We start from the raw sequence: 22,257 nt of genomic DNA on the forward strand, positions 1-22,257 counted from the left end.
TACAAGATTGTGCTGAGTTGCAATGAGTGCCGAGTCACTCATGAGCTGAGTCACTCAAGTGTTGAGTAGATAGACCATGCCAAGTGATTCAAATGCCGAGTGAGTAGTAGATATTGAGTAGTTTAGGTGTTGAGTCATAAATATGATACAATATGTGTTGAGAATTAGTAACTTCAAGTGCCAAGTAACACAGATTGGACATATTTGTTTGTTATGGCACAAACAACTATGTAAACAATTTTTCTGTTAGAATTGCTTCAGAATAACGGAGAGGGGGGGGGTGAATTAGTTATTCAAGGTCCAGATGTCCTATTCAAACTTTTCTCTTAATACAATGAACTAATCCAAGCATTCACTCTTCCAAACTTTAACTTGTCTAATTAGCAAGTTACTGTAAATTAACATGCAAGTACAACAAAAAAGAAATCAATACATAACACAATGATTTATGTGGAAACCCAATTTGGGAAAAGCCACCAGTAACATGCTACTCAATTCTCACCCTTCTAAAGTGATGCCCTGTGAAACGCCTACCCTATTAAAGGCTTACAAAACATGCTATTAAATGTGACCTCGTTAAAGGATTTAACCACCCTATTAGAAGTGGGCCTGGTAAAAGGACTTTAGAACATTCACTTGGAATGCCACCTTGTTAAAGAATTTACAAATGGCTGTTAGGCCAACCTAAGTCCATAGGATTTTTAGATCTAATACGATTGCTAGAGAGTATTAGAAAATCTTAACCTGACTACAACATACAACTTATCTTGCAAAATTTAGATCACTTCTCAGCTCATATCCTTTCCTGGCCTTCTATCTCTACAACTCTTAACTGCTTGCCTTTTCTTTCAAGCTTTTTCTTTTTGAGTCTCCATACTCAATGTAATAGTACAATTATCTCTTCATGACCACTTGTAGAAGTAGAGCATCTGTGCTCTTCCTTCTCCTAGATATCTCCTTCTTGACACCCTTTCAATCACTTCACAGATTTTTGGCACTTCTATAGCAATAGGATCAACAACTCTCTACTTCTTGGTCTATGACTTCTTAAATAAAAGTCTTGGAGTTCCTTTTCCCGCTTGATTCTTTTATTTTTCAATTTCAATTCACATGGATTAGGTAGGATACATTGTATCTATTCCATATTCTATTTCCTCTAGAAACTTCTTGAATAATTCATTAGAATTCACCCAAAAATGGTTCACATAAGATTTTTTGCCAACAACTCATCATCCTTATCTTCCAACTAATTCACAAAATTCAATGCAACCACTATGTAAGCTCAGATTTGACAAATCTTCATCATTTGAAATAATGTAGTAGCTTGACACTATTGAAATACTGGTGCTCGACACATACTGTGTTACTCGACATTAACTATGTTTTCCTGATGCTCGTCACCTGAAGATTACTTGGCACATACTAAAATTTTTCTTGATACTCAACACATGATCTTTTACTTAACACTTGAAGATCACTTGGCATCAACTAAGAATTTGCTCAGCTTCAACTAACTTGCTCAACACCCACTAATGATCTTGGTTAAAGCTTTGTAGTCAACCTTGGTACAACTTCTTCCTCCAATTTATCTAAGTGTGACCAACCTTTATATCTTTGAGTTTGTAATCAATACATTACTTGACCATTGTCTTAATTGATTCTTGCACTTCATTACAATATCATAACTCAACCCTTCCTTTAGGTGCTCTTGTTGCATCTTATTGATCAAATCCTCTTCATCAATCAACTAAGTGATAGTGCATGAATCTTGTAAGCGAATATCATCCCTACATATAGCAGGTTTGACATCAATGGAAAAACAATGATTGAAAACAATCTTTTATAATAATCTTCCTCTTTGATCTTCAACAACAATGAGCTTTTCAATCAGATTTCCAACATTTTCAACCAACATAAGATTAGAATTTGATTCTTTGGAGATAAGGACAAATCTGTTTATAGAATCCCAATGTATTTGAATGCAACCAATCAAAAAATAGGAAGGATTAAGTAGCAAAAGGGATGAATCTTAGCCATAGATTCATACCTAACCCTAAGCTACCAAAGTATCTATAAGGAAGATGAAGCCCCAAAGGTTTTAGAGTGCAAGAGAGATCAAGTTACAGTAAACAATTTTTTTTTTTATAGAGCATTCAAGGTGACTTAACAGCAAGAGTGAATTGTAGAATCAGTTAGAGGAGAACAAAGGAGAGATAAAGATACAAAATTGATACATTTGATCATAAAGGATCAAGAAGGATATTGTGTGAAATTGATCTTTAATCAGGAAATCCAAAGCCAACCACAAGATCTATGATTAGACATTTTGACAGGTGATTTTAGTCAAATCTCCTAAGCAGAGTGACCTTAATAGACTTTATCAAATCCTTTAATGGGGTGACATTCCAAGTGAGTGATTAGAAGTTCTTTAACCACACACACTTCTAATAGGGTGTTGAAATCCTCTAACAAGGTGGGACTTAACAGTCTTTGTAAGCCTTTATCAGGGTAGGCCTTTCATAGGGTAGATCAAAATTTATAGTCAAACCATTGTAGCCTTAATTGGCTACAATTTATTACTGTACTAGTGAAGATTTGTAGGTGTCATTCTCACCCTAGTTTTACCTTCTCTTTTGGAGGGTTTTTGGGTAATCATATCTTGTGTCAAGTGTGTGTGTTTAATTGTTACATGTTTTAGATGCATTTACTTTACTTGTTATTCCAGTATATTAATGCATGTGATGTATGAATGGTGAAAGTTTAATGGGTGCAAGTTTAAAATTTTGATTCACCCCCCTCTCAGTAGTTTACCTTTCCCACTTGTAATTCCAACAACATGGTATTTTACACCTTTAGAGTGAAAGACCAATAGAGTGAAAGTAGAGAAGCTAGGTGTGGGTTGATAGAGTGAAAGTAGAGCAGTTAGGTGTGGGCCAAGATAGTAGGTGTTAAGATTAAAGGAAAATGTTAGCAAAATATTCCAAGTAGTCATTGCTAGAGAAAGCCCTAGGTTAATGTGTGGGAGTAAATAAGTCTAGGGGATTTCATATGCTTATAAGATAAAAACTATGCCATCATAATTTCAATAATAGTGATTTTGCATGTAGAAATATCTAGAGTAGTCATTCTAAGGGATACATGTAGCCACATGGTTGATCAATGGGGTCTGAAAAAGGACTAGAGCTCAAGAGGCTACATAAACACTAGAACCAATCACTATAAGGAGTTTTCTAAAACTAGATGTACAAATGTGTAAGCTTTGAAAATTGTGGAAAAGACATTTTCAAAAATAAAGGGGAAAATGAAGATGATTTGGGAAGGAATGTGCAAGTTGGTTGGCTTAATCTTGTGAACATGATTTGTGTGTGTATTTATAAATCTTGTATAATCTTGTAATATTTTATTGTTTTTGATTATATACAAGATATTACTATTGATTGTATGTGTACATTTTGTATATTTATAGCCCAAATATTTTCCTGTGAAGAAAGACCACACCTATCAATATGAACCCATAACAACATAACAAGAAAATTACTAGATTGTGATCTCACCTCTGAAGAAAAGTTGATAAATGTAATCATCCTTGTAAAAAGTGTAAGGGCTTAAAGAATCTAAGAATTATAATCACAACAATCTAGAACCATTGTCACCAATATGGTCATGTTGAAGGGGACACAATTTTTGATGATTGGTCAATGTGGATTTCAAACTAGAGGAATATGGAGGTGTGAATATCCAAGCTGAGGATAATGCTCCCATCAAAGAAGATGATCCTGAGATAGGGAACACAATTGAAGATGATGGTATTGGTGTACCTGATAATGTACCAAAGGACATGATTGAAGAAGATGGTATTGGTGCAATTGATCAAGATGATCATGATGATGGTACTAGCATGTCTGATAATGATGGTGAAGATGGTCTTGATATACCTATACTTGAGAAGGCATACAAGCCCCTACACCAAGGTTCCCAAAAAACTCTTCTCTTTTCTATAGTGTTGTTGGTGAACTTAAAATTTATGAATGATTTATCTAATGTATCGATGTCAAATATGCTAAGGTATGCCATTTTTGTCATCTTCAATGTTAGCATACCATTACTATTTATTATATTAACAAATCATATTTGTTGTTGTAAGTTGATAGGTGATTTTTTGTTACCACCATAAAACATTTTACCTCATTCGTACTAAGAATTATCTACTATTATGAATTAAATTAGAATGAAGTATTAGTTAATACATGCATGTCCCAATGATCACATTCTATATCATAAACACCATGAATTTACAACAGAATGCCCTGATTGTCATATTAGTAGATATTGGTCAGATCAAATAAAAAAAAGGTGCCTCACAAGGTTCTTTGGTACATTCCCATTATTTAAATGTCTTGAATGATTATTTAGGTGAACTAGCTTGACACAATTTATGGATTACCATGCACACAATAAAAGTCAAGATGGCATTATGAGAATGCCTATGGACAATTATGCATTTAAGGACATAGAAGATAGGTGACAAATATTTAAAGGAGAACCTCATAATCTAAAACTTTTATTGGTACTAAAAAATTTCAATCCATTTGGAGATATGGGATTTGTTTAGTTAGTATGGCTTGTTTTTGTTATTAACAATAACATTCCTACTTGGATGTCCATAAAGAGGGAGCACATAATGTTGTCAATGATTATACTAGGTATTTTAAAAATTTAATAATTATCTAAATTAATTTATAAACACCGCATCAAAATGGTCATAATAATTATGTAATGTTTCTGTTCATTCAACCAGGTAAGTACCAAATTAAAGATATGAACATATATATTAAGCCCCTTATTGATGAGTTGTTGAAGTTATATAATGGGGTTACTATGTATGACATCTCTATACCAATAGAATAAAGATAATTTCAATTCCATGCAATGCTTATATGGACAATACATGATGCCTTTGGGCTAACTCATTTTTGTGGTATATTTTATTGTTAAGGTCACATACTTTTGGTATGTTATAGTGCTTACATATTATTGTTAGAAGTTTAAGTTTCTTAGGATAATTGTGCATGATCTTTAGGTCTTCAAGTAAAGGGAAAATTTGCATGTCCAATTTTTGGTCTGAAGATAAAATCTCATTATTCAAGAAACTTACAAAAGTATGTGTTCGATGAGTTTAGGAACTTTCTTCATAATAATCATAAGTATCGAATTACTAAAAAATATTTTTTTAATGGGAAAGAAGAGACAACATCAAGGCCATGAAGAATGACACCTCTATTGAAATTAAGGTCAATTTGTCTATTAGTGACTCAACATTTAGTCAATTGGTTACATTGCTACCAAGCTCTATAGTTTCTACTGAGCTTATCATTCAATTTGTAGTGTTAACCAAGTGATTTAGTTATTCTCGAGAAAAGTAGTTAGAATACAGTGTCTACCAAATATCTGAGTTAGTTTGAGTGTTTGTTGAGCTACAAAATATTTACCGAGCTTCATAAAAAATGTATAGTACAAACTAAGCATAGTAGAGACTATCGTGCTATTTGTATGCATGAATATGTGGCCTCTGTTAACATAGCCACCTCAACATGGTCAGTGTATGCAGATTCATTCTGGAATGAACATTGGATTGTTCATCCGAAAATCAGCCTGCAAAGTGACCTGTTGCCTTCTATCTAAAGGGAATTGCTTGTCAGATATCCTCAGATTCGAGGTGTTTAAGCAACTAGACCCTCTAAGAACGAAGGATTTGACAATGAAATTAAGCTAAGAATGAGTATGTAGATTAATCTAGAATGAAAGATGCAATGTAATCTAAGAACAAATAAAGCAAACTAGATTAAGCATATGCATGATTAAACTAAAATGAGATTAAACTAAGAATGAGAATGTATGCACGAAATGTAAGTAAATGTGAGCATGAATTTCAACAGCAATTCGATAGCAAATCAATTCATCCTCCAAAATGAAGAGATGAGGGTCTCTTAAATAAACTTTCCTGAAATCTATCAACAGTTGAGATCAATTCGGATCAACGGTCAGGATTGAAGATGAGGTTCAGTCATAAAGGGAGATTCCCAAATTAAAGGGAGTTAACAAATTTAATTTGAGTAAAATAAGGAGTTAACTGATTTAATTTGAGTAGAAAAAGGAGTTAACTGATTTAATTTGAGTAGAAAAAGGAGTTAACTGATTTAACTCATTTTTGATCAATAGTGAACTGGAAATTTCCCTTTTTGAACTGAAGAGAGTTTTTGTTGAGATATTTAATTAAATAAAATGAGATATGCTCTCATAATTACTTTTTCTATTTAATTAAATAATCTTTAATTAATTAGAGACACTTTTCTTATTTAATTAAATAACTTCATTTAATTAATTAGGAATGGCTTCCCATTTAATTAAATAACTTTGTTTAATTAATTAGAAGTAAGTACTCCATTTAATTAAATAATTTTGTTTAATTAATTAGAAATACCTTTCCCATTTAATTAAATAATTACATTTAATTAATCAAGATAGGTGTATTTATTAAATTAAATAAATTTAATTCCATAGTACATTAGCTTTAGAATATAATTTAATTTAATTAAAGTATAAATACTTAATAATTAAATTATAATTAAATCAAGTAGGTTTAATGCGACTAATATGAGTACGTACTATAGGAATTAAATAAGAAATGTGATGAATGCAGATTAGGTTTTTCTGCATTTGACAACTAAGTCAAGTAGCGAATAGCAGAATAAGAATTGCCTATTAGAATAGGATTTAGAAATTATCAGAAATAGACCAGAATTGGTATCATGGCAATGAACCAATTTTGGGTTATTAAATTTTGTGCCTCTTTGAATGAATGTGCGAGCAACATGTTCAATTCAAAGAAAATCAGAAAGCATGATGCAAAGACGAGATTGGTTCCGAAGTTGATGACACGGAGACCAATTGATAAGCTTTTAAGGACTATCCCTAGAACATGGCTTAATCCTAAGGAATCCAAGTAGAGTACTTAGATACCTAAGATTGATAGCATTTAAAAGACTATCTTCAGAATGAAGCATAATATTTAAGGATCCAGACAGAACATCTAGATACCTGAAATTGATAGCATTTAAAAGATTATCTCCGAAACAGAGTTTAACCTTCAAGGATCCAGGTAGAACATCTAGATACCTGAAATTGATAGCATTTAGAAGATTATCTCTAGAATAGAGCTTAACCTTCAAGGATCCAGATAGAACACCTAGATCCCCGAGATCGATAAAAGATAACAAGGTCCAATCATGAGTCGTAGAATCATCCCCAGAACGAGGCTTGCTCTTCAAGAGTCGGGGTTTAGACTATCCCAATACCTGTCTATTGAACTCTGAGAATAGTTGTTATAAGATTTATCAATTGATGAAAATATAAGATAGATGGAAAAGATGCCAGATAGAAGGGAACAAGATGCCCCAAGTGATGAGATGCCCCAAGTGATTAAGACATAAGATGGGAACTAGATGCCCCGAGCAATAAGTATTTAATGATGTAATCATCCTGCCCCCTTGGGAGTGAAATCGAAAGATGACACACTAGAAATATGATTGAAGCAGTACATCATGAGATATAGAAGAAATTTGAGATTCAATAGAATTTAGAAGAGATCAGAATGATCTGAAGAAGATTCAGGGTTGATTTGAAATGATTACGAAGTTGTAAAGACCAAGTTTGACCAAATGTTGACCAGATTTAGCCACAGTTGACTTAAGTTGACTATTTTCAAAATGAATTTTGAAAATATGAAGAATGTAAAGTTGAAAGGATTCCAAGAATCACAAAGTATCAGAAAGATTTGGGCTGCACAAGCGTTCGATCGCGTCAGTCCCCAAAATTTTAAAATGCATTTTTGAGGCTCTTAGGTGTGTCAGATTTCAAATTGGATCCCAAAAATGGATCCAAAATGGTACAATTAGCCAGGGGTGTGATTTTTGCGCAAATCCGAGCACTTTGAAAAATTTGGTCAACACCTATATAAGGGCTCAAAGGGTCATTTTCAATTCATTTGTGATTTTGTCTTGTAGTGATTTTGAGCTCTGATAGAGACATGGTAGTGAATGTGAGATATCATCATTTTGACCACTCCAGACGACACAGCCGACCAATAGACTATGGACCACTGGTGAGTCATCAATTTCTCATCTTCGTACTTTTGTTGTCATGCATTTTGAGGTCATTTATTGCACATTTTTAGCATGTTTTAGGTTTGTCAATTCTTTTTTCGCAGGAGACCGATCTCTTCTCACGCGAAGATCTTCTTTCTTCACGTAAAGAAACAAGATGCGCTGTTTCTTCGTATGTGGCCAAAGGATCTTCGTGCGGGGCAATTTTTGTTTCGTGTAAGGATGAGAATTCTTCGCGTGAGGTGATTCATGTTTCACGCGAGAACCTCTTTTCTCACACGGGAAGCTCTATCTTTGCATGAGGAGATCTTTTTTCGTGCAAAGGCTAGATTCTTCGCGCTAAGAAAGAATTATTTCATGTGAAATTGAATGTCTTCACATGAAATTGAATGTCTTCACACGAGATTTCATGAATCTCGTGCAAAATTTTGTGACAATTTTGTGATTTTGCACTTAGAAATTGCACTTTATTTCATTTTGATGCTTTGTTTTGACTTGATACTGATCATTTTTTTGTCATTTTTTTGTTGTGTGTACAGGAGGTCTTTAGAGACATGTCATTTAGATCTCATTATCTGCCATATGGAGAGTTATTGCAGAGTTTGGATGACATAGATCGGGCACACATTGCCCGATTGGGTTTGTCTTCACTATGCCAGATTCCAGCTGTGATGGTGAATCACGACTTACTGACTGCTTTGGTAGAGCATTTCCATTCAGAGATGAACACATTCCATTTGCTGATGGGTGAGATGATGATTACCCTAGAGGATATATGGAGGATACTGAGGATCCCATTTCACGATGCCCGGGTTGTCTATGATACAGTGCCTCGATTAGGGACAGAGGCACTATCCATTGTTTTTGAGAGAGAGCTACCGAGAGGCAGGGCCATTAGCTAGGATAAGCTAATGCATACCTATGGACCCACACATAGGTTGGCATCCATGCTGGGTATTTTCTTGAGCTGCTTCCTATGTCCTGATAGGGGACAGTGTGGGTTGGAGTGTGGATGGGGTGTCATGCTCTGTAGGATGGTTGAGGCACCCAAGATCTTTGGGTGGGGTCAGTGCATGTTGGCCCATCTTTTTCATGAGATGCATGAGGTCATCTTCCATGAGAAGAAGACCATGGTAGCAGGTGTTTATGTTCTATAGATTTGGGCCTGGGAGCATCTCCCTGTATGTAGGCCAATTTTTGAGGATTCTCAGGAGCCCATGGAGCCCTACATCTATAGATATCGAGGGCATATTACCCAAGCCCACCTGGGTAAGACTGAGCACTAGCAGACACATCTCGACGACCTAGTGTCTATTATATGGCAACCCTGGAGAGAGACAGACGATTGGGATGATGCCCCTAGAGAGCTGCCCTAGATGTTTAGTTCTCGACCGCTAGCAGGCAAGACAACATCAGTCATAAAGAGATTCATGATCTCACAAGTGTGGTGGTAGTATGGCCGACCACAGGACATTTCAACTAAGTACTGTGTCTATGCTAGGGTGCAGAGGGATATTGAGTGGGGATGGCCTCTACAGATGGATCTAGGATGATCCATGATAGACATCAACAGCCTAGCTACAGTTCAGTGGGACTACCTACCGGCGATAGCAGATGCCGGGATGATGCCTGCATATTAGTCATTTTTGATCAATCATCCATACCCACATTTTAAAAATCCAGTGGGGATGGTAGGGTAGGTACAGGGACAGGGACAGGGACAGGTTCCCTAGCAGCAGTAGGCATAGCCACAGATGCCACCACAGGTGCAGCATCGGGTACAATAGATGCCTATTCCCCCAAATCAGATGGGATCAGACCCAGGTGTTGGGGGCAGTGGGGCAGGACACAGTCGGTGGAGGAGGCAAAGGACAGAGGAGTAGGCCCCTCAGCAGCAGGTGCCTCAACCATAGGTACCTCCACCATAGTAGGCACCTGAGATGGTTGATGAGGATATGTCAGATTAGTCAGCAGGTGGGGTACAAGATGCAGTATGATGGTACTGTGAGCGGGTTCGAGTGGCCTCCTGACAGTTGGGAGAGCTACAGATTGCATTGGCAGTTAGGGATGCACAGCTGGTAGAGAGACAGTGAGAGACAAATTGTCAGAGGGAGTGTACGGAGACTGCAGAGTGGAGGCTAGAGTTGGTGTAGGATGAGATCTGCTTCCAATCTACTCGGGCTGCATATTATTATGCTGCATACACCAGTACCATGCTAGATGAGACACTGCAGGTGCAGTGATTTTATCAGTACGTGTGAGAGTCTAGAGGTGCATGACCTCCTGTCAGGCCAGGCATGCCACCATCGCCTCTGCCACCTGCTGCCCCTGTTCCTCCTGGAGGCAAGAGTTTGGGACAGAGTTAGATGCTCTGTGTCTAATTTTTGATATTGATCCCTAGCTATGTATCGATTGGTGTGCCAGCACCGCATGTATCATTTTTGATCGATTGCACTCGAGTAGCGCCCATTTTTGTACTGACCCATTCTTTGATACATATATATATGAGATTTTGAGCCGAGTATTCTTGTGTACATGTCATTGTCTATTTTGTTTTGCTTTGATGTACATGAGATGTATGTTGTACTTAGATAGAATGCATATGTATGAATTGACATCTTATGTAGTGTTGTGTGTTTTTGTTTGACAGTCACAGGTATTCCATTGAGAAGCGTGAATTGACAAACCAAACACTTGTGCAGCCATGGAGGAATCTAATGCATGTGGAGTATGAATAGAATTACCATCTAATTGCGTGCTAATGCAAATGAAGTATGTAATGCAAGACTATGTTAAATGCAACCCTAGGTTTGGTTACCAAGCCTCGACGATTTATCATCATTGGATATAAAATAAAGCTTGTATGTTATACAACTTCCACTGACATTGCGATCATGAAAATATGAATATAACATACGTTATTGGGATGTCGGGATTAAATGTAAGCATTTGAGGCACAAGAAGCTAGAATGACCAGAACATTTGTCCCTTTTAATGTAGCAAGTTAACATAATCATCAAAGCATGAACGCTAGGATGACCTAAATGTTGCTTGCATGAGAGGCACACCAAACACACGAGAGATTCCTCTTATGCTAAGTATTCAGTATTCATTCTGTCCATAATGACCCTTGCATTCGTAACCTGAGACAGAAGTGTGCTAGATATACTCACAGTGACCCGTACGTTCACTTAATAGGACGAGTATCAGTATGTACTATACAATGAAGAGTTTAGTCCAACAAATAAGGAGAAGAACCAATGTCATTGACATATCTATATAAAAGGAGTCGAGGTACACACGGCCATCCAATACGAGATGGAGGCTCTTATAGTGGACACCCCTCTTATAGGAATAGATCAACTTATTGTAACTAAACCACAAACAGAAAGCAAAGAAAAGATCATGCCCCTAGTCATTACTTCTCTAGTCAAAGATGACATCATCGAGTTGCTCGAGGAGATATGATATAGCAAAACAAAGCAAACAAAGAAAATGCTCAGCATATCCAAACAAGTATATCTTTTTTTTTTGAGTTCAATATTTTCGGGATTGATGTCAAGTGCTAATGTCCAAAACATGTAAGAAAGAAATCTCTTTAGTAGGGTGACAACAGTAGGCAGACGCAGTCAGAATGACTGGTGACTGAGGTCAAAGAGGAATCTTCACGATGAAGAACCTAAGAAGGACTAAGCAATAGTAGACAGACACAACTAGGACGGCTGGTGACTGATGCAAAAGAGATCTTCCATAAAGTAATCTAGAGACATGACCCAAGCAACGGTAGGCAGACACAGCTGAAACAACTGGTGACCGTTATGAAAGAGATTTTATCGGGAGAATCTTGAAAAGAGTGACACTAGTGATAGTAGGTAGACGTAGTCAGAATGACTGGTGACTTTCGCGAAGGAGATTCTATGAGGAGAATTTGGAAAAGAGAGTGACATTGCGACAGTAGGCAGATGCAGTCAGAACGACTGGTGACTGTCGCCTACAAGATTCTATGAGAAGAATATCAAAAAGAGTGACACTAAGGGGGAAATGTCGCCAAGCTGTGACAAGACTCAATCCATGGATACATGAGCAGGAAGCAAGAAAGCAAAAGCATGAAAGTGACTATACAAAATAGCTAGAAGGTATGCTGCAAGATGAGGCATTGGGAATAAGAGGCGCCTGTTTACCAGGTTTTCACCTTCTTGGCAAGTTTCTCTTTTTTTTGCTACCATGATGCCTGTTTCTAGGTTTTCACCAATGACACTTTTCTATTTTTCAATTTTTTTGTATTTTTCTCTTTTTGATTTTTTTGCATTTTTTGGAATTTTTAATTTTTTTTTTGGTGTTACCAAGGCACCTATTGCCAGGTTTTCACTCGGGTAACAATTTTTTTTCAGGACTTTTTCTGATTTTTAGATTTTTTTCTGGACATTTAGATATGTACAGAGAGCTTGCTGAGATTGAATCAACTTTAAAACCGCTTCAGGTGGAGAGTGTTCATAGACTCTTTAAGCACTTCTCCTTCAGTTGTGGAAAGATGATAGGCGCCAGATCCATATACTACAGTAATGATGTAAGGACCTAGCCAATTTGGTTCAAACTTTCCCTTTTGCATTCGTTGTTGTTGATTCTTGGGATTCTCTCTCAGGACGAGATCACCCAGCTGGAAGTCACGTGGCCTAATTCTCCTATTGTAGCTTCATGCCATTCTTTGTTGGTATGCTCGTAGATGATCATAGGCCACTTGTCATCATTCATCCAGCAACACAAGCTCTTGAAGCCAAGCTATCCTATAGTCATCATCAGTGATAAGACCTTTCATGGAGATTCTCAAAGTACGAATCTCAACCTCTATTGGAAGTACAACATCCTCCCCATATACCAATGCAAAAGGAGTCATACCCGTTGGAGTTCTAATTCTTGTTCTATATGCCCACAGGGCTAGATTGATCTGGAGCTGCTAGTCTCTCCCTGACTTACTGACTGTGTGATGAAGAATTTTGAGGATCGCCTTATTGGATGCCTTAGCTTGGCCATTACCTTGAGGGTAATAAATGGAAGACCAATGTTGTGTAATCTTGAATTTCTTGCATAGTTCTTTGAGGTCTTTATTTTTGAACTGTCCTCCATTGTCAGTAATGATTGAGGATGCTATACCATATCTATAGATGATGTAGTTTGTGATAAAAAGCCCTACAATTTTTCCATCAGCAATTCTGAGAGGGACTGCCTCTACCCATTTCGTGAAATAATCTATAGTGGTGATAATGAACTTATGTCCATTAGAAGAGGTTGGGTGAATTTGTCCTACCAATTCAAAGGCCCATTGTTGAAATGGCCATGTTGTAGTAGAGGGAATCAACTCTCTAGCTGGAGCGTGAATGAGATTCTCGTGTAGGTGACACTTCTTGCAGGACCTAGCATATTTAATAGCTTCTTGCTCCATTTTAGGCTAGTAGTAACTAGCACGAAGGAGTTTGTGAGCTAGTGTTAGGCCATTGGAATGAGATCCGCAAATGCCTATTTGGACTCGTCAAGTTCTAAACACCTAAGGAGTGTTCCGTCGAGACCTCTCCTATACAGATCGTCAGCAATAATGACATAATGTGAAGTGTTACAGATGAGGTAATGTTTCTCATTCTAGGTAATACCTTATGAAATGGTTTGATTACGAAGGTAGGAATAGATGTGATGGTAGCAGGATGATTCTTGTCCTATAATAGAACAGATCATCCTGGAATCAGGTGTGTCATAGGCTGGGTAGTGTAATGCTTCCACCAAGAATTCATGTCGTAGATCATTTTTTGGCATTTGTAGAAGGGAGGCCAGAGTGGCCATGGCATCAATGGCTTTATTATCTGTGCGTGGAACTTGTTGGGAGGTGATGTGTGCAAAATATTTTGTCAAGTCATCAACCATGCATTTTTAAGGAATTAGTTTTTCATCCTTTGTTTGATACACATCATTTACTTGGTTGATGAATGGTTGAGAGTCACCAAATCCATCCAACTGATCTACTCTCCATTCAGCTACAATTTTCATACCATTGATCAAAGCTTCATATTCAACAATGTTATTTGTACAAGGAAACATAATCTTGTATGCTTTAGGCAATGAGTATCTCTGTGGTGTAATGAAAAGTAATCCAACACCTGATCCTTGTTGTGTGAAGGACCCATCGAAGAACATAACCCATGTATGGTGAGTGAGTGTTAGAATTGACTCATCTGGAAAATCAATGTTTATTGGTAGAAGAATTTGTATGGGTGCCTCCGCTAGCTGGTCTCCAATTGCCTGTCCCTTTATAGCTTTGCGTTCAACATATTTGATGTCAAACTCACTTAGTATCATGACCCATTTAGCCAATCTTCCTGTGAGATCTGCCTTCCTGAGCAAGTACTTTAATGGATCTATTTTAGCCACAAGTCATGTAGCATGGGCCAGCATGTAGTGTCTCAACTTTTGGGAAGCAAAGACAACTGCCGAGTAAGTTTTCTCAATAATGCTGTAGTTTTTCTCATACGAGACCAATGTTCAGCTCAAGTAATAAATAGCTCTTTCTTTGTTATCATTGTCTTCCTGAGCCAACAGGATTCCCAAAGATGTTTCAGTGGCTAAAATGTATAAAAGAAAAGGCTTCCCATGCATAGGAGGCATCAAGATTTGTGGATTGACAAGATATTATTTAATCCGTGTTAAGCTTTGCTCACAATCCTAGCTCCAATTGAATTTCACACCCTTATGTAAGGTCTTTGTGAAGGGTTGTGATTTATCCACCAATTGTGAAATAAACTTGTGAATAGATTGAAGCCTTCCTGTAGTCCTCTCATCTGACTGATGTTTTGAGGTGGTGGCATGTCCATTATTGCTTGTACTTTTTCTAGATCTACTTCAATTCCCTTTGCAGAAACAATATATCCTAACAGTTTTCTTGTGTGACACCAAATGCGCATTTCTTAGGATTGAGCCGAAGGCTAAACTTTTCCATACGATCTAGGATTGGTCCCAAATTGTGCAAATGAGTATTGCATTTAGCACTTTTGACCAAGGTATCATCAACATAGTCCTCCATAGTTCTATGCATCATGTCATGGAAAATTGTAGTAACAGCCCGCTGATATGTAGCTCCAGCATTCTTTAAACCAAATGACATCACATTCCAACAAAAGGTTCCCCATGCACATGTGAAAGCTATTTTCTCTTGATCTTCTGGCATAATTTTTATCTGATTGTATCTAGAAAAACCATCCATAAGTGAGTACATCTCATAGCCAACCGTCATGTCCACGATCATATCAATATTAGGGAGTAGAAAGTCATCTTTAGGACATGCCAAGTTAAGATCACAAAAGTTTGTACAAACTCAGATAGACTTATCATGCTTGGACATAGGGACAATATTGGATATCCATTCAGCATAATCAATTGCACGAATGAAACCAACATTCAGAAGTTTCTCCAATTCGGCTTTGACTAGCAATGCAACATGAGGATGCATTTTTTGAAGCTTCTGTTTAACTCGTTTGATGCCTAGTGCTATGGAAAAATGATGCATGATAAGATCAGGATCCAATCCTGGCATGTCAGAATATGTCAAGGAAAAATTTATTTTCTTTTCCTTGAAAAAGGCAATGAATTGTTCCTTTTTCTCAGTTGACAATGACTAAGCCAGATGTATCACATGAGGATGTTCTTCTGTGCCCAGGTTAATTAGTTGTGTTGGCTCTATGAACACTGATGATCTCTCTTGAAAGTGACTGGGACAGACATAAAATATCTCATCCGTGGCGCCTCAGAGAGGTTTTCACCCTTGGATACATTTTTTTTTTTTACTTTTTTGGGATCTGACACTGCCACAATGTGGTTTTCACCATCGGACCTCTTGCATTTTTTCTTTTTAATTATGTGACTGAGATATTTGATGTTGGCCTTAGTCATGTTGATACTCTGCTCATTGGTGGAAGACGTTATAGGTTTGATAGCGTTTAGGTAATAGGCAAGAGCATAGTTAGTCTGGAATGTGGGGACTTCATTAGATGCATTAGGGTTCCAGTCTATAAGCTCGGGATGTGCAAGTGAGAGAGTAGTGACTGGTTCAATTGCGCTCACAGTATAGTCATTAAATGTGTGGACCAGCAATTTGAGACCTATGGCGACCTCACCCACAGGTGTATTCAAATGCCTTAGAGTACGAATGTTAGTAATTGATGACTCTATGACACTAGTTGGATTAGACCCCTGTAACCTATCCCTAGATGTTTCACTCACTTCGATTTGATTTTCATAGACATGTACTTGGTCAATGTCTTTATCAGTAGTCACTTTTGAAAGATTGTCAAATTCATATTCATGAGAATCGGTGCTACATGGTGAGAGACTATAGAACTCCCCGACAGTGATAGGGACATACTCTCCTTCAGCCTCTGGATTCTTACACAAATACTCAATATGGCATGACTAACTAGATTCTCCCTTTTCTGAATGATATTTGAGTTGCTCAGCATTGTCCTCAGAAGAATCACTAGTATCATCCATAGTGCTAACACATGGCACAAAGTCATCTGGCTCAACAAAGAATTTAGCAAGATCATAAGGAATAGGATGAGGGTAAGAATCCTCACCATCAAATTCTTCCTCTCGAGTACTTGACTTAGATTGTGACTCATTTTCAGATGAACTCTCAGGTACGGGTATGAATTTATTGGATCCCAAATGGAAATAGGCCAGTTGTGTCACTATTGCTTTGAGCTATTGCTTTGATAGGATCTATTAAACCATTGTTATTGCACCCAATAGGGCCAGTTCCCTTGTAATCAAAATGCTTCATAAGCTTAAGACCAGGCCCATACTTCTTAGGAGTGATTTCTCGAGCTTGTTCTGTTAGGTCTACTAGAGCCTCTTCTTTGTAAAGCCATGCAACAATGGCTCTATTTTTGCTTTCATCTTCTAAGGGAACTGTAGCTTTGACAAAAGAGCCATTAAAATTGGTTTGAGGTGTCAACACGAATGGCTTCTTTGCTTCTGAGGGTCTCCCAAAATGTTGAGGGGACTCTGGAATAGATGTTAATGACAGCACTGGTTCCATGTGGTACTCTCCCATACCAGTTTCTTTCAATTTAAATGACTGCTCAATTTGTTTCATCTTATTATTGTGACAATTAGTAGACTCACAGTTAGCAGGGACAAAAGAATCAACAGCTTTGAGCATATTGCAAGTGTAGCTAGTAGTGGCAAGAATAGTAACTTCGAAGCCATGAAATGGGAATTTAATGCATTGGTGGTATGTGGATGGCACAACACACATCTCATGTATCCATGGCCATCCCACTAGAATATTGTAGGCTAAGGGAATGTCAAGCACCTGACAGGTGACATCCCTTTTGAAAGGACCGACGCGAATTGGTAAAGTCACAAGACCTAGTGACTTTCATTCTACTTCATTGTACAATTTAATAGTGATCTTTCATCGAGGATCAATAGAGTCCTCAAAATAATCCAATTGTCTAAGCAGAGCAGTAGAAACAATATTTAGGCTAGCACCATTGTCAATGAGTACCCGACGAACACGTGTCTAGTGGATCATAACCTCAATGTGTAGAGGCTGATTGTGTGGGTGATTCAGTGAGTTGTCATCCTCCTCGGAGAAGTTCATAAGATGAGGTGAGGTTAGGTGACCTACCATGGATTGAAATCACTCAAGATCAAGATCTTGAGGAATGTTTGCCTCAGTGAGGGCTTTGTCCAAAATTTTCCTGTGAGCAGGCGAGATTTTAAGCAGCTCAAATATGGAAATGTGAGCATTGGTTCGTTTCAATTGATCTAGAACACTATAACTAGTTGCAGTCAAGTTCATTGTGTGTTTTGCACCTTTATTAGAGGGACCAACAAGGATTTTGTCCTTGTGTTGTTCAAGATTTGAAGTAGGAGGTGTAGGGCCTTTGAGCACCAACTTTGCATGAGAGCGAGTAACAATGTTAGCATAGTGTTGCGAAGATGCATTATCCATGTTATTGGAAGTAGGGCCTCTCAAGACAAATGGTGTCTTGGGTTTATCATTATCTTGCTTCCCCTTTATAGTAATAACATCGCAGTATTGCGAATCTACAGGTTCAACTATGTGAATGACATTGTCATCGTTGGAATACGTATAGTTGACCTTATTGTAGGGTTCTGGTTTTGAAGTCTCTCCTTTTTCATAAGTTGGGAAAGGCTCGTTGAATGCCTTATGGTCCGAGTTTTTGTTATGCCCATCTACCACAAGTTCACCAGCATCAATCATGTCCTGGACTTTATGACGTAAGTTTATACAGTTGTTGGTTTTGTGTCCCTTGTTTTGGTGATACTCACAAAATGAGGTCTACTTCCACCATGGCGAAAGTGGTTGTGGATCATAGGGACAAGGGTTATCCATTGGTGAGATAAGCTTGTGTTGTAGCAATGTTTTGTAAACTACATCCAAAGGTTCTCCTAAAGGCGTATACTCTCGCTTGGGTCGTGCTGCCCATGAGTTTCTCGATTTGTTCCCAGATGCCTTATTGTCAGGAGGAGGCTTCTCAGCATTTTTGGGCACTTTGAGGTAGTCTGTGAGATTAAATGCTGCTTTAGCAGGTTTTGGTGTGACATTATCAACAACCCCATCATGTACAATTTCTCGGTTCTTGTTGACATGTTTGGTTTTATCCTTGTTGGAAGTGGAACCTTGTTTTGAGTCTCTCTGAAGAGTGCGCTCACCTTTCTTGACCATAAATTCTTCGACATGGATAGCCTGTGTAATCATGTCTTCAAAGGTACATGGACCTTGTAGTTGGAATCTATACCCAAAATCAGGTAAGAGGTTATCAGTGAAAATATCGAGCTTCTCCATTTTTGGGATTTTACGAGAATACTTAGTATAAAGTTGTCTCCACCGTTGGAGGAAAGTGAGAAAAGGCTCACCAACCTTCTGTTTAAGGTTGCATAGATCTCGAATATTTATAGGATGTTGAATGTTATGAGAATATTGCTGAACAAATGAATTAGCAATTTTGTCAAACGTCTTGATACCAGGAGGTAAATGTGAGAACCACTCCAAAGCTTGACCACCTAAGCTTCTAGGGAATAAATGCATGAGGTACATTTGATTGTGTATAAACTCCATAGACAAAGCACCAAATTCCCACAAGTGATCTTGGGGATCAGTAGTACCAAAGTACTTGTCATATTTGGGTAGTTCTACGCCTCTTGGGAAAGGCAGCATGTTTATACTTTTGTCAAATGGGAATGAACAAAGAGTGTCCAATGTGTATGTCTTTTTGGGTTTCTCTTTCTCATGCATCATCTGAGCCAATTGGTCTTGCATAATTTTTAGTTGTTTTTGGAGTTTAGCAGTCTTAGTTTCTTCTTCACATGTGATAATGGTCTCCACATTGAAATGTGTGGGTAGTTTAGCTCCCTCTTGGGCAAGTTTGATAAAGTACTTTTCTTTCTCTTTGTTAAGTAGGATTCCCATGACCTTCTGAAAGTTTTGTCTCTTTGACATTTTGCTATGTGTTCGGGAAGGATTTCCACCTCTTCTTGTTCTTCATCAGTGTCATATTCTTTCTCTTTCTCCTTGTCATCCCTAGGTTGTTCTTGATATCGACTATGACTACCCCGTTTAGGTTCACAATTAGTCATTATAGGAACTTGTTTAGTTTTTTTATGTTGTGTTTCAAAAAGATCCATTGAGAAAGGATCATACATTGTGTTTGGGAATGCAGGACTTCTACCTGTCTCAGTAGCCTCTTGGTAAAAAGGATTCCTAATTTGTTGCAAATTGGAAAATGTTCGTTGAACTTGAGATGACCTTATAGGTGAGGAAGATTGTGAAGATGCCTCACTAGCCAAATTGGATACTAATTGCATAGCCAAAGGTAAGCTACCTCTGCCATGATTACGACCCCTAGCATGACCACATCTAATGTTATTAGGATAAAACACGTTGCCACTTCTAGTTGTGACAGTCATAAGCAAGGACAAGAAGCTAGAACCTGGACAAGGACTATACTAAGACTGAGTCTCAAAAAGGACAAGATAATAGCAAGGATGTTGTTCACTAAGGCAAAAATGGTCTGATTTAAAGGCTAGAATAGCCAGAGATTATGACCACTATGACACAAAGTATGACAAGCATTAAGACGAGGACCAAAATTACTTATGAGACGAGACTAGTCAAGGTATAAGACAGAAGTCTTCGGCTAAGAGAAGTGTCGCTATTTCAAGGCTGTTTGCAAATAGAGAGCGATAAATGGATGCAGAAAAGGACAACGTGCAGGCCGTAGATAGCTAGAACAGACCCATATTGTTAATGCTGATACAAAGTCTCACACAAAAAACCTTTGCGGGTCACGCGAAGAAGTTTTACGGGCCGCGTGAAGATGTTTTTGTCTCGCGCAAAGATCAATAACAATTTTTAATTTCACGCAAGAATGTTTACCGGATCACATGAAGATGCACAACAGAAATTTAATTTTGCGCGAGGACAAAATGGCTTCATGCGAGAGCCAGATGATTTCGCACGAGACCTAAATGATTTCGCATGGAAGGACAGAAAAATTTCACAATAGCCGCTGATTTTGAGAAATTTTTTTGATTGTTCCAATAACCAGGCAGATAAACAGGCACGTAGAATAGCAAGCAAGTGATTTCAAGCATGTCTAAAAATAATGAGCAAGGGAAAAAGCAACCTTGCACATGAATAATCAAGTGACTTAGTTTGTGCTAATCCCTAAGAGAGCTATTTGTGTACATTTTTAAAGAGTTTTGCAATCATGCGTACATCTCTAAAAAATAAAAGTTGGCTTCTCTAAGGTATTTAGTAATGGTTTGACTCTGCAACTTTTATGTCTCATAGGGGTGACCTCCAATCCTGGCGCACTGAGGTTTTGACACAGTTCGAGAACTTAATCTTCAAGAGCTGCTAGGGAGATTTGACAACCCACAATCAACCACACCCGTGGAGATTTCTTCCACAAGGACATTTATATAGCGGTTGTCACTACCATGACAAAAATGGCTATTATCGCTTGAGGTTTCGTCATCACAGTTTTCCCTGTAGAGGGATTGTCTGCTATGGTTAACCCTCTCTAAAGGTGACTAACTCACAATAGTATACCACAAGGGGACTTAGCTTCTAGATTCAAGGTTTTGACACCTTTTCACCTTTAGCCCAATCAAAGTAGACAGATTAATTCGACACGCTAAACTAAGATTATCTCTTAAAGATCTATGATATTATCTCCTAGTGATCTATCAACCTCTCCGGAGAAAGGATGCCTTAATCAACAAGTTGAAGATTCATCTATCTGCAAGATGCTCAAAGTATCCTCCCCACCTACAAGGAATTTGTCTTAGAGAGGAGTTTCACTAGGAACCCACTCCCTCAAGATCCACGAATAGTGTTCATGGGGGCTTAATTACTATGTGTGTACAGATGTCAATTTTTGAAAGCAAATCTATCCAAAAGAAATCAAAGAGCACAAGGTGGTACACTTAACACTTTAACTAATGCAAGGTGAGTCCAAAGATGTGGAACATTTAACCCCTCACACAAGCCAACGCGAGTCCACCACTCAGAAACTAGTGAGTTCTAGAAAGCACAAAAGGGTTGCCTAGTGGAGCCTTTAACACTTCTGTCTTGTAGATCCCTCCCCTTTAACGTGGTGCTGATCTTGCAACCACAGGGTGGAATGAGGGGCCGGTAGATTAGTGAGTCCAATAACCCAAAATAGCTATCTAAATCTAACCAAGTTCCTAAGCCTGCTAAATGAATACTAGTAGAGATCACACCCTAGTATCAATTTATGCATTTGTTGTAAAATGAAAATATAGAAGGAAACACACACAAGCTCAACACGAGAGATGTTTGTTTTAGATCCAAATGAAGTGTTGTCAGCTGAGAAAGGTTACCTGATGATCCTCACAACACGCTTAGTAGATTTTACCTATTTTTAGTGACTTTATCGCGGTTTTCCAATTGTCTCGCAAACTGCTGTTATGCTGTTCCAAAAAAATTAGAAAACATAGAAACACTAGAACCTGTGAACAATCAGCAGAAAAACTAGAAAACATGAAAATCAATGCA

The 22,257-nt window shown here is 37.9% G+C and overlaps 1 protein-coding gene across 1 annotated transcript in view; it reads right to left on the minus strand.

The window, feature by feature from the left end:
• Positions 1 to 22,132: 22,132 nt before the first annotated feature.
• The window catches only part of LOC149553361 (uncharacterized), a 57,072-nt gene continuing 56,947 nt past the window's right edge, over positions 22,133 to 22,257 (minus strand). The window contains exon 7 of the mRNA XM_089790324.1: positions 22,133 to 22,172. Within this exon, the coding sequence (XP_089646450.1) occupies positions 22,133 to 22,172 (40 nt within the window). The remainder of the gene's footprint in view (positions 22,173 to 22,257) is intronic.

This window comes from Cupressus sempervirens, chromosome 6 (assembly GCF_028749045.1).
Source record: "Cupressus sempervirens isolate cs-2001-9-10 chromosome 6, ASM2874904v1, whole genome shotgun sequence".
Classification (NCBI taxonomy): Eukaryota; Viridiplantae; Streptophyta; class Pinopsida; order Cupressales; family Cupressaceae; genus Cupressus; species Cupressus sempervirens.